At 37.5% G+C, this 12,901-nt stretch overlaps 1 protein-coding gene across 1 annotated transcript; it reads left to right on the top strand.

The window, feature by feature from the left end:
• Window positions 1-1,364: 1,364 nt before the first annotated feature.
• Window positions 1,365-12,104, top strand: DCL1 (dicer-like 1). The gene is made up of 20 exons (XM_048111730.2): window positions 1,365-2,864; window positions 2,955-3,068; window positions 3,677-3,887; window positions 4,216-4,610; window positions 4,856-5,084; window positions 6,121-6,293; window positions 6,373-6,495; window positions 6,574-6,734; window positions 6,835-7,068; window positions 7,153-7,303; window positions 7,384-7,566; window positions 8,010-8,168; window positions 8,243-8,338; window positions 8,430-9,058; window positions 9,446-9,546; window positions 9,636-9,835; window positions 9,915-10,826; window positions 10,928-11,092; window positions 11,200-11,576; window positions 11,663-12,104. The coding sequence occupies exons 1-20, from the start codon at window positions 1,875-1,877 to the stop codon at window positions 11,838-11,840; spliced, it is 5,781 nt and encodes a 1,926-aa protein (XP_047967687.1). The 5' UTR covers window positions 1,365-1,874; the 3' UTR covers window positions 11,841-12,104.
• The last annotated feature ends 797 nt before the right edge of the window (window positions 12,105-12,901 follow it).

The following is a 12,901-nucleotide window of genomic DNA, read 5'->3' as shown; positions in this document are numbered from 1 at the left end:
CCTATATTTCACTAACTCATTCCTACTCACATTTTATTATAAAATTAATACTTTAAAAGTAAGACTCACATCCCACCAACTATTTCAACTCACTTTCCATTACATTTCTTAAAACCAGTGCCGGGTCAAAGTGTGTAAAATTATGTGGGATGGAAGGAGTATTCTATAGTGTTAGTAAGATTTTTATTGGATATGCATGACTTTTGATAATTGTCATAGTTGACAGTACGTTATAAGCATAGTATATAATTATAAAGTATTTATAATTTTAAAACAAAAATACACTATGAATAAAAATTATCACTACAAAAATCTGTTACAGATACAAACAAAGAGTTGCACATTTGGCCAACATTATCAAAATCACAATTCTCTCCTTGGGGCTCTTTTTGTTACAGTGCGAGGTTAAACTTTTGAGATTATATGTACAGAACAATTTTCATCAATATGGTTTTATCTTATGCATGTTGAATTTTATCTTTTTCAAAATTCTTTCCAATTCTTATATTTCTAATGTGAATCTCAAGTATATTACCTTGTTTGTTACTGTTAATTAGGTCCTACATTGAAGTATGAGGTTTGATCATGCTATGGTTTTAGAATATTTTAAACCTATACATAAACTAATTGTATGGATATATATTGTCTATTCTTACCGTGAATCACTAATTGTATGGCTTCTCCTATTTGATGTTATTTCTCTGCACGTTCAGTACCTCGTGCAAGTTTGTCGATAAAATCTAAACTTCACACGAGCATTTTTTAGTGTGGCATAGGAAAGTTTACCATTTTAGCACACTTTTCTGATGATGATCTAAACCACTTGGTTGAAGAATATTTAGTATATGAACTATCTAAAACATTATAGAGGACAATTCCTAATAGTTAAAAGAAGACAATTTATGGAAGATTTTAGCAATTGGAGCATTTCAAACTCCATATGTATTTATAACCAAATAACCAATTTTGAAATCTGCATGTCAAATTCATGATCTTTAAAACTTACCAGAGGAGGTGCAAAGTTTTGATGTTTATATAATTTTTCTGCATGAGTGACTTTGATGATAAAAGTTCCATTTTTTTTTGCTTGAAAAATTATACTCCATATCCATCATTGGTCAGTGTTGTGATTGTCAAATCTTTTAATTGATTTTATTAAATATAACTAATTAGTTATAATCAATACTACCAAATTTTTTCTTAAATACTAATTAGAATCAAATTAGACTTGAAGATTTCGAGTATCTATACCCTAATAAGCATGCATAATTTTAAAAATTGATAAAAAATGTAATAAAAAAGGGGAAAGTTCTGAAATTGGGTCAACCCTAGTATAATAAAGAAATAGGAATATTTATTGTCGGAACAAATTCGGAATCAGGGGCGTGAAGAGAATTAGGGATTTGAGGTGTTGGATGGAAAAAGAGAAGAGAAGAGATAGCAGAGTGGCGTAAGATAGACCGGTGGTGGAAGGAATCTTCGAATCACACAATCTCCTTTGCTGCCTACTTGCTCTCTTCGCGTGCTTCATACGGTCTATTTCACGCTTATCTGCTTTCTCCCCTCTCTCTAACTCGCTCTTTCTCTTTCTAAAACTCTCTCGCCGCCCTTGGAACCGAACCTCGGAGTTGTTGCTCCTTACTGCTTTCGACTAGGGTTTTTGATGCTTTCTTATTAAATTAAGTCGTTTATACTGTTTAATTGTTGTGCTTGTGTTTATTGGTGTTTGATTTAGTAGTTAAAGGGCTTTTTATTGACAATTATGTGCTGTATTTCGTATAACAAAAAAGGAACTAGGTAATCAAGCAGTGACACTTACTTTTGTATTGGTTATAGTTGATTATTTAGTAAGTTGTAAGCAGTTTGGTGGAGGAATGGGAGAGGAGGCTGGGAGTCCGGCTAATGCTCGTAGTCTCGTTGCCGATGGCCGACCTTCGTACTGGTTAGATGCCTGCGAGGATGTGTCGTGTGACGATTACTTTGTTGATTTTGGACCTGGTACAACCAATTCAGTTCCTGGCACTGAACCACACTCCGGAGGCTGCACGGATCCTGGTTTTTTTGGGGGAATTGATCAGATTCTTGACAGCATAAAGAATGGTGGCACGGACATGGTTAATCATACTCCCGCGAATGGTATCAGCAATGGAACTCATACTTCTCCTGCCCCGCAAGTGTGTGTGCAGGATCAACGATCACCGTCTAAGAATGCTGTTAATAATGGCAATGGACAAAGTCTGGTGGTTAGTAGCAACAGCTCAAAGAATGACAAAACTAACCTTGGTAAAAGGTCTCATGAAGTTAATGGTTCTGAGCAAAGGCGTGACAAAAAGGTTCGTGGAAGAGATCCAATGGAGAGGAAAATTTGGGATAGGGCTCCCAGAAGGAAGAGACAACGTGGTTGGGATGATATGGAGAGTGATGGGCAGCTGAGAGACCAAGTCAGGAGGAAAGAACGCCATGGTGCAGGTAACTGGAAGGACAGAGACCACAGGGAAGCAAGGGGTTACTGGGAGAGGGAAAAATTAACTAATGAATTGGTTTTTCGAACTGGTTCTTGGGAAGCATGTAAAAATAGAGATGAGAAAGCAAATGCTCAGAAAAACAACAAATATTCGGGGTGTTCAGATGAGACGAAACCAGAGCAGCCGACCGAGAAACCTCCTGAGGAGCAAGCTCGCCAATACCAGTTGGATGTCCTAGACCAGGCAAAGAAGAGAAATACAATTGCCTTCCTTGAAACAGGTGCAGGAAAAACACTGATTGCTGTTCTCCTTATGAAAAGCATCAGTGCTGAATTGCAAAAACAAAATAAGAAAATGCTAGCTGTTTTTTTGGTGCCTAAAGTACCTCTTGTTTATCAGGTATAATTTTATGGGCCATCATTTGAGAATTTAAGCTATTATCATTGTTAATTTCCACACAGATTAAGTCTTTGTTTGATTAAACTGCAGCAAGCTGAGGTAATCCGTGAGCGTACAGGTTTTCAAGTCGGCCATTACTGTGGTGAAATGGGTCAAGATTTCTGGGATGCAAGAAGATGGCTGCGTGAATTTGAAAGCAAACAGGTATTTTGAGTCAAACAACTATTCTAATGTAACTTGAACAAGTTGTTATGATAGTCATTTCAAGAGTCTTCCTTATGGAGTTATTCCAAACCTTCTTATAGAATAATATTGGAAATTTGGAAGGTGCAGAGTATGTTGTGAAAGGCTCATTCAAATTTAAAATGTTATGGTTTCCTCATGTTATTACTCATTACAGTTGAAGTGAATATGGTAGATGAATAACAATTAATAAGATAAGAGCTATTTGGGAAGGACCACTATGATGTAAGACTCACGTATACTACAATTAACTTTCTGATCCTTGTGTTACAGTATTCAGGATTATGCCACACCTCTGAATATTGATTTGTTCACCATAAATCTTGTTAACTTCCTTATCAATAGTTGTCAAGTGTTTTGAGGAGCCATTGTCTCATTGATGAGTAGGTATATTTGTTTAGAAAGGGATAGTAAAATCATAGAGAACTCATAACTCTCCCTGTTGTGTCAGGACAACACGCAAAGCTTTCAGAGCCTTCCTCATGTTTGATACTACTATAAGAAATGCATGTTAATTACTTTAGAAAGACGGACACAACTTTTTTCATGCGTACTGTTGCTCAACGCAGGTCTTAGTGATGACGGCTCAAATTCTTCTGAACATTCTAAGGCATAGTATAGTGAAAATGGAAGCCATCAATCTCCTTATTTTGGACGAGTGTCATCATGCTGTGAAGAAACATCCTTACTCTTTGGTGATGTCAGAGTTCTATCATACAACACAAAAGGAGAAGAGGCCATCAGTTTTTGGGATGACTGCATCTCCTGTAAACTTGAAGGGTAATTTTCTGGTGTGTTATGATTCATTATATTAATTATCTACTGCTGTGCACAGCAGAAATTGTCCTAGCCTCCTAGGTGGAGCTTCCAGAACTGGTCTAGTCAGCCTTGTTGAGTGTCAGGCAGTCTTATGCAGGTTTTGGGGGGGCCTTTTTGATCTTTATTTTTATAAAAGTATTACCATTTTCTCAAGATTTGGTTTTTGAGGAACTTTCGGCTTTATAAGCTTGATGCAGCATGTATATTATCACTGGGAAACATGGGCCAATTGCTTAATTATTTCTGTTGGTTTATTTCTTGAACCCTAAACTGATTATGTATGATTCAGGTGTTTCTAGTCAAGTTGATTGTGCAGTAAAGATTCGGAATCTAGAAAGTAAGCTAGATTCTGTGGTTTGTACAATTAAGGACCGTGAGGAGTTGGCAAAACATGTGCCAATGCCTTCAGAAGTGGTAGTGGAGTATGATAAGGCTGCCAGTTTGTGGTCACTCCATGAGCAAATAAAACAAATGGAACAGACTGTCGAAGAAGCTGCTCGTTCAAGCTCCAGAAGAAGTAAATGGCAGTTTATGGGAGCCAGGGATGCTGGAGCTAAGGAAGAGCTGCGCCAAGTTTATGGTGTCTCTGAAAGGACTGAAAGTGATGGTGCTGCTAATTTAATACAGAAGTTGAGGGCCATCAACTATGCACTTGGTGAACTTGGACAGTGGTGTGCTTATAAGGTGAGATGACGACTCATCATCAGATTCTTTTTATGCTCTTCATGGAATTACAACATTTCTGATCTATATGCAAGTTTAGAACATACATTTGGTTCCAGTAATTTTCTTTCTGACTTCTAGTTGCAAAAGAGTCCATAAGACCCATTTACTAACTGTTTGAACTTCCTTTGTTCACTCGATGTGGGGCATTAAATGAACAAATTATGCTATATATTATATTTTAGTGATGCTTGCCCCTTTTACAGGTTGCACAAGGATTTTTAACTGCTTTGCAGAATGATGAGAGGGCAAATTATCAGCTTGACGTCAAGTTCCAGGAATTGTATCTAGACAAAGTTGTTTCTCTTCTACAATGTCAGTTGTCTGAAGGAGCTATTTTGGAGAGTGATACTAGAGAGGCTGAAACAAATAATGGCCCTGCAGATGAGAATGGACCTGAAGAACTAGAGGAAGGAGAACTTACCAACAATAGTGGTAAGTGCTTCTACTTCGTGGTCATACAAAGTATCATTAGTTGTCTCACTTATTGATGATTCACATTATCAAGCATTCAAGCATAATATTGCAAAGAGAAATGGCACTTACAATCGTGTATGCGGTACACGATACTACGTGATCTCTGAGTCTCAACTAAGTCTTAGTTGTCTCACTTATTGATGATTCATATTATCAAGCATTCAAGCGTAATATTGCAAAGAGAAACGACACTTACAATCGTGTATGAAGTACACGATATATGCTACCTGATCTCTGAGTCTCAACTAAGTCCAGGTCTGACTGCAAGATTGTTTCTTAGAGTTATACCTATCCATTGACAGATTTTATCATAGTTGCATACTTGCATCAATGATAACAGTTTTATGTTGAGATAAAATTTTACATGCTTACCTTTGTAACCTTCCCTAGTTGTTAATGTTGTTTCTTGTTAGTCTTCTTTGTCTAAATAATCAATATGGTCAGCGGTAAAGATTTAGTTAGTAGTCCTGCTTAAGGCTTTCTAGTTTTGCTTGTCTATATATCTAGTAAATCAAACAAGATCTTTTCTTTGAGGGTATCTAGTCTTCTTGCAGAATGAAATCTATTAAAGTTAAATGACTAGTAAAAAATGGTTGTTCTTTGTTAATTTCTAGGATAGTAGGACATCGATAATTAGTCAGATCGACGATAGCAGGGTTTTGTCACTATATTGTGCAGCATTAGAAATCTTTGAGCTAAGATTTTATTCATGACATGTACATGTCAAGCAACACTAAATTTGATTTGCTTGTTTTCTCAAACTTGATGGTGCTAAAGTATCATCAGAAGTGTGACTATATGCTTGTTTTTTTGGGTTCATATGTTGCTTATATCCTCTTGCTCAGTTTGATTTACTTTTTTTTCTTTCTCAAGTTTGATGGTGCTAATGTATCATCAGAAGCATATAGCTTATTATTTTTGGTTCAGTGTTGCTTATATCCTATTCCCTCCTGAATTTTTGTTGGATTTAAAGTCTAGTATGTGTTCATGGTAGTTGTATCTGGCGGAGAGCATGTTGATGTGATTATTGGAGCTGCTGTTGCTGATGGAAAAGTGACTCCAAAAGTGCAGTCATTGATCAAAATACTTCTCAAGTATCAGCATACAGATGATTTTCGTGCTATAATCTTTGTTGAACGTGTTGTGACTGCCTTGGTTCTTCCTAAGGTAACAAAGTACAGATTCACCACTTTGGTTTTTGCATGCAGTTGTCTTCACGTAATCATTTGTCTGTTTGTGCATATAGGTTTTTGCAGAGCTCCCATCATTGAGTTTTGTCAAATCTGCAAGTTTGATTGGGCACAACAACAGTCAAGAAATGCGAACCAGCCAGATGCAAGATACTATTGCCCGATTCAGAGATGGACGGGTATGTTGGACACATGTGATCCCCTCAGATGCCTTAACCCTATCTCATTAAATTGTTTGCTATGTGAATTTTATCCAGGTAACTGTTTTAGTTGCCACTAGTGTTGCTGAGGAGGGACTTGATATTCGGCAGTGCAATGTTGTCATTCGCTTTGATCTTGCCAAAACTGTATTGGCATATATTCAATCTAGAGGCCGTGCCAGAAAACCTGGTTCTGACTACATCTTGATGGTTGAGAGGTAACATGGTTGATAACTTGATATGTGATTTTAATGCCTGCTCTCACACTTTTAAGAGATACTTTAAATTGCTTAGTTTATGTTACTGATCCATTTGTAGGGGAAATCTGTCCCATATGGCCTTCCTAAAGAATGCTAGGAATAGTGAGGAGACTTTGCGCAGAGAAGCCATTGAGAGGACTGATATCAGTCATCTCAAGGATAATGGCAGCATAAATTCTGCTGAGGATATAGCTGGTGCAGTGTACCAAGTAGAGTCCACTGGTGCTGTTGTTAGTTTAAATTCTGCAGTAGGGCTGATCCATTTCTACTGCTCTCAGCTGCCCAGTGACAGGTTTGTCACTCTCTTTCATTGTTTTCTCCTTTTCTCTACCTGTTACTTCTTAAACTCTTACTTTAACTGTTTTCTTTATTGCAGATATTCGATTCTCCATCCAGAGTTTATAATGGAGCGCCATGAAAAACCTGGAAGCCCTACTGAGTACTCTTGCAAGCTCCAGCTTCCCTGTAATGCACCATTTGAGAAACTGGAGGGACCTCCATGCAAATCAATGCGTCTTGCACAACAGGCATTTTTCATGCATCACTATCATTTATAACTGTCTAAGTGTGTGAGAAATATATGAATCTTAGACTGCAAAATTTGCAGGCTGTTTGTTTGGCTGCTTGCAAGAAACTCCATGAGATGGGAGCATTCACTGATATGCTATTGCCAGACAAGGGAATGAAGGGAGAAGCTGATAAAGTTGAACAAAATGATGACGGGGATCCTCTTCCTGGAACTGCTAGGCATAGAGAATTTTACCCTGAAGGAGTAGCTGACATTCTCAGGGTTGGTTCCTTGATTTTTCTTTCTGTTACATCCAACTTCCTTTTGTTTTGAAACATAATGCATGAGTTTTGTGAACTTTATACACACTTTTTTGTGTCTTGTGTATTAGGGTCAAAGGTGACAAATATTGGTAATACTTTTCCCTTCTGGCTAAATGCATAATCCCACCTCGATACCTTTGGTTATCGTTTACTTGCTTAAATTTGCATACTTTAATGTAAAACTCAAAGTAATGGAATAAATTCCATTTGTGAAATACGATGTGTAGTCTTCCGACCGAAAAGGGGACCAGTTCACTTAGGGTATTGCATAAACCTGAGGTTATCTGTAGTTTCAGCTCCATTTTTTTGTATAAATACTGTATTATGTGCATTATTTTTGCAACTAATGCTCGACTATTAGCTATGATCTTACAAGCACATGTTCACCGTTTTTCTCTGCAGGGAGAATGGGTATTGTCAGGGAGGAGCTGTGATGACTCAAAGTTGTTTCATCTTTACATGTATTCTGTCAAATGTGAAAACATTGGCTTCTCCAAAGATCCACTCTTAACTCTGGTTTCCGACTTTGCAATATTGTTTGGCAATGAATTGGATTCAGAGGTATTTTACTTTCCTTTTTAAATCTTTGTTGAGTTGCAAAACAAGGTTCTTAATGTGCTTGCTCATACTTACAGGTACTATCAATGTCAATGGATTTATTTATAGCTCGGTCTTTAGTAACAAAGGCATCTCTTGATTATAAAGGGCTTATAGATATCAGAGAAACTCAGGTGCATTTATCATTTTATTTCAATTCGAATTGTTTGTCATTTGTTTATGATAGTAGAGCTTGTGAAGAAGATTGATCTTTGTTTTATGTAGCTGGAATCGCTCAAGAGCTTTCATGTAAGATTGATGAGCATTGTATTGGATGTGGATGTTGATCCCTCAAATACCCCGTGGGACACAGCAAAGGCATATTTATTTGTTCCCTTGACTGGAAGTAGATCTGAAGATGCAGTGAATGAGATTGACTGGGATCTAATTCAGACTGTTACAAAGACTGAAGCCTGGAACAATCCCCTTCAGAGAGCTAGGCCAGATGTTTACCTAGGCACCAATGAACGAACTCTAGGTGGGGATAGGAGGGAATATGGATTTGGAAAATTAAGAAACAGCATGGCCTTTGAGCAGAAATGCCACCCTACTTATGGTATTAGAGGAGCTGTTGCCCAGTTTGACGTTGTAAAAGCATCTGGGTTAGCACCTAAAAGAAATGATACTGATTTGCTACACCAAGTTGATTTAGGAGAAGGCAAGTTGATGATGGCAGATTCCTATATAAAAGCAGAAGATCTGGTTGGAAAAATTGTGACTGCTGCTCACTCTGGAAAGAGGTTCTATGTTGATTCTGTACGCTATGATATGACTGCAGAGAACTCATTTCCAAGGAAAGAAGGCTACCTTGGTCCTCTGGAGTACAGTTCTTATGCTGATTATTATAAGCAAAAGTACGTACTCTTGCCGTTGTAAATTTGTTTAAATACATTTTTTGTCCATACTAACTCTCATGGTTGTCATCCTGGTGGTCCTGGTGGGATTGGTTGGGTTGAGAGAAGAAGGGATTCTTTTCTCGCTTGCCAATAAGACGAGAATAAGTCAATAAACTTTGCTTCATGTATTGTTTAGTGTATTTCTACTATCCTGCAGATTTTGTTTCTTACCAGCATATTTTTTTAAATACTATGTTATACTATAAATAGTTGTATGTGGAGAGTCTCTGGGCTTGTTTTTTGATGTATTGTCATCAACTATTAGAATTCCTGGATGGTTCATCTAGCTTCTCTTCTGCACTTGCAATATGGTGTTCTTGGTTATTAAAACCAATCAAATTGTAGGTACGGAGTAGATTTAACATATAAGCAGCAACCTCTAGTAAGAGCCCGTGGTGTTTCCTATTGCAAGAATCTTTTATCTCCACGATTTGAACACTCAGAGGGTATGCTCTTTGAATTAAATTTGAGTGTGTCTTGTTACACTGATCGTTCTGTGATGATATCGGATGAAACACTGAACTTTGTGTTTTAGGTCCTGAGGGTCAATCTGAAGATATCCATGAGAAGATATATTATGTTTTTCTCCCTCCCGAGCTTTGTTTTGTGCATCCACTTCCTGGATCGCTAGTTAGGGGTGCTCAAAGATTGCCATCAATTATGAGAAGGATTGAAAGCATGCTGCTTGCAGTACAGCTTAAGGATATTATTAATTATCCTGTTCCCGCGATAAAGGTTCTATCCATCATAATGAATACTCCATCTTTTATTATTCTTTAGCATTATAGCTGATGTTTCTGCCTTCTGTTTTCAGATCCTGGAGGCTTTGACCGCAGCATCATGTCAAGAGACTTTCTGCTATGAACGAGCAGAGCTATTGGGAGATGCTTATTTAAAATGGGTAGTTAGTAGATTTCTTTTTTTAAAATATCCTCAGAAACACGAAGGTCAGCTTACTAGAATGAGGCAACAAATGGTAAGCAACATTGTACTTTATCAGTATGCACTGGTGAAAGGGCTTCAGTCGTACATTCAGGCAGATCGCTTTGCTCCATCTAGATGGGCTGCGCCTGGAGTGCTCCCTGTTTTTGATGAAGACACCAAGGAAGACTCATCGTCATTTTTTTATGAAGAAGTTAATTCTGATGGTAGTTTCAGGAGAAAGCACGATGATGAATATGAAGATGAAATGGAAGATGGGGAACTTGAGAGTGACTCTAGCTCATATCGTGTGCTGTCTGGAAAAACACTGGCAGATGTTGTGGAAGCGCTTATTGGTGTATATTACGTAGAAGGTGGAAAGCATGCCGCCAACCACCTTATGAGATGGACGGGAATTGATATAGATTTTGATTTGAAAGAGATAAATTACTCAGTTATGCCGAGTTCCGTTCCCGAAAATATACTGAGAACTGTTGATTTTGATGCACTTGGAAAGGCCTTGAGTATGCAATTCAGTGATAAGGGCTTGTTGGTAGAAGCTATAACCCATGCATCGCGTCCATCTTCAGGAGTATCTTGTTATCAACGATTAGAATTTGTTGGTGATGCAGTGCTGGATCACCTTATCACAAGGCATCTATTCTTCACATACACAGATTTACCTCCTGGACGCCTCACAGATTTGCGAGCTGCTGCTGTGAATAATGAGAATTTCGCTCGTGTGGCTGTTAAACATAACCTTCACTTACATCTTCGTCATGGATCAAGTGCACTTGAAAAACAGGCACTTACTGTTTCCTTTTAAGCTGTTTACTTACTGGTTTAAGTTATGCACATTGTATCATCTTCTAAACATCCATTGTCTTTATTTTGTTGCATTTTCAGATTCGAGATTTTGTGAAAGAGGTCCAGGTTGAACTTTCAAAACCCGGGTTTAACTCTTTTGGCTTAGGGGACTGTAAAGCTCCTAAAGTTCTCGGTGACATTGTAGAATCAATTGCTGGGGCTATCTTTCTTGACGCTGGATGTAACACTGCACTCGTCTGGAAGGTCTGATTCTTTATTTTCTCGCATCTCATATAGAACGCCTTTTATTGAGCCACAATCTGTTTCGAAGTTTGCGTACTGAACTTGAAATCTCTTCGATTGATGAATAGGTTTTTCAACCCTTGTTGGACCCAATGGTTACCCCAGAAACGCTCCCCATGCACCCTGTCAGAGAATTACAAGAAAGATGCCAACAACAAGCTGAGGGTCTGGAATATAAAGCCACCCGAAGTGGGAACCTGGCTACTGTGGAAGTATTCGTTGATGGTGTTCAGGTCGGGGTTGCTCACAACCCCCAAAAGAAAATGGCACAAAAATTAGCTGCTCGAAATGCTCTCGAGGCACTGAAGGAGAAGGAGATGGCCGATGCCATAAAGAGCGCAGAGGATGACGACTGTAAAGAGAAGAAAAATGGGAACCAGACTTTTACAAGACAGACCCTGAACGATATATGTCTACGCAGAAATTGGCCGATGCCCCTATACAAGTAAAGCATCTCAATACAAGTCCGGACTTTTTTATTGTAACAGCTCACATATTGGGCAAGTACCTAACCAAATTTCTTTTCTGTAGGTGTATAAATGAGGGTGGTCCGGCACATGCGAAAAGATTTACATTTTCTGTACGCGTTAATACGTCTGATAAAGGATGGACTGATGAATGCATTGGTGATCCGATGCCGAGTGTGAAGAAGGCGAAGGACTCAGCTGCAGTTCTTCTTTTGGAACTTCTGAACAAATGGTACGCATAACGATTCTTTTACACGCGCAACGGTATATTAGAGAAGTTGAAATTATCATTTATTTCGATGGTGGCAGCAATGTATTTTAATCATTATTTCTGCTGCTTATTTCGACTATGTGAGGTAAGAGAAACTCCGGCTAGAATGTTGATATAATGAGGAGAGGATACAAACATAGAAATTTCATATATTTTGTTTCGCCTCCATTGATTAATTGCTGAATATTTTCATTTTGAGATCATTATATTATTATCTTTTGTTATTTGAACTTTAGCTGGATTTGTTCTTTACTCCAAATATGAATTTGTGTTGCTCTTATTTTTTGTTTTCTGTTCTAACATTACTAACACAAAATGTGTGTACTGAATGAGTAATGTACACATTTATGTGCTAGTGATGTTAGAATAGAAGATGAAATCTCTCTTCTATTTGTAATAAAGTAGTAATTAATGTTAAAATTAGATGTTTCACCTAAAAAATCAGATTTTTGTTGATGACTTGATGGTGTGGCTTAGGTCACGTTAATTTTTTTATGTGGTATTTGGGGGTCCACGATTATCCACTCATTCTATTGCAAATGTATAATTCACGTTATACTCTAGAATATTTTGGTTTGTCACCTCCCAAAACTATTACTTTTCGAATTAATAAAATTCACCTTGAGGATATATGAATCCATTTTTTTTACTGCCAAATGATATTTCAGCAATTTGTATAAAAGATCATTTTCTTATATCGTTATTTTGGTTAAAATAAATGACTATACTATAATACCCGCCTATTAAGAGCAAGCATCTTACACACGTTAACTATAAATCGTACATATATTTCTCACAATTTTGCAGTAGACGTTTTCATGGTATTATACTATATTATTTTAGTAGTACTGCATTTTTCACAACTAATTATTTGGAAGTGGAATCATGCAGGCGACATTTGGCTGTATAAACTTAAATCTTAGTCATTTTTATTTTGCCTGCTTAAAATTTGCTGGTAAATTACTGAATTATTGTTTTACATTTTTGAACTAATTATTTGGAACTGGAAGCACCTAATGCATGCAACATTTG

The sequence above is a fragment of the Salvia hispanica genome, chromosome 3, assembly GCF_029641045.1.
Source record: "Salvia hispanica isolate PSC_SH4W2 chromosome 3, Shi_PSC_v1, whole genome shotgun sequence".
Classification (NCBI taxonomy): domain Eukaryota; kingdom Viridiplantae; phylum Streptophyta; class Magnoliopsida; order Lamiales; family Lamiaceae; genus Salvia; species Salvia hispanica.
This window is presented reverse-complemented; position numbering and strand designations above follow the sequence as displayed.

What these genes read in the sequence shown, in the direction of transcription:
- DCL1 (XM_048111730.2), top strand. Translation starts at nt 1,875, where the DNA reads ATGGGAGAGGAGGCTGGGAGTCCGGCTAATGCTCGTAGTCTCGTTGCC. An exon ending in CAATGCGTCTTGCACAACAG is followed by an intron (nt 7,304 to 7,383) that starts GCATTTTTCATG and finishes CAAAATTTGCAG; the next exon opens with GCTGTTTGTTTGGCTGCTTG. An exon ending in GCTGATTATTATAAGCAAAA is followed by an intron (nt 9,059 to 9,445) that starts GTACGTACTCTT and finishes ATCAAATTGTAG; the next exon opens with GTACGGAGTAGATTTAACAT.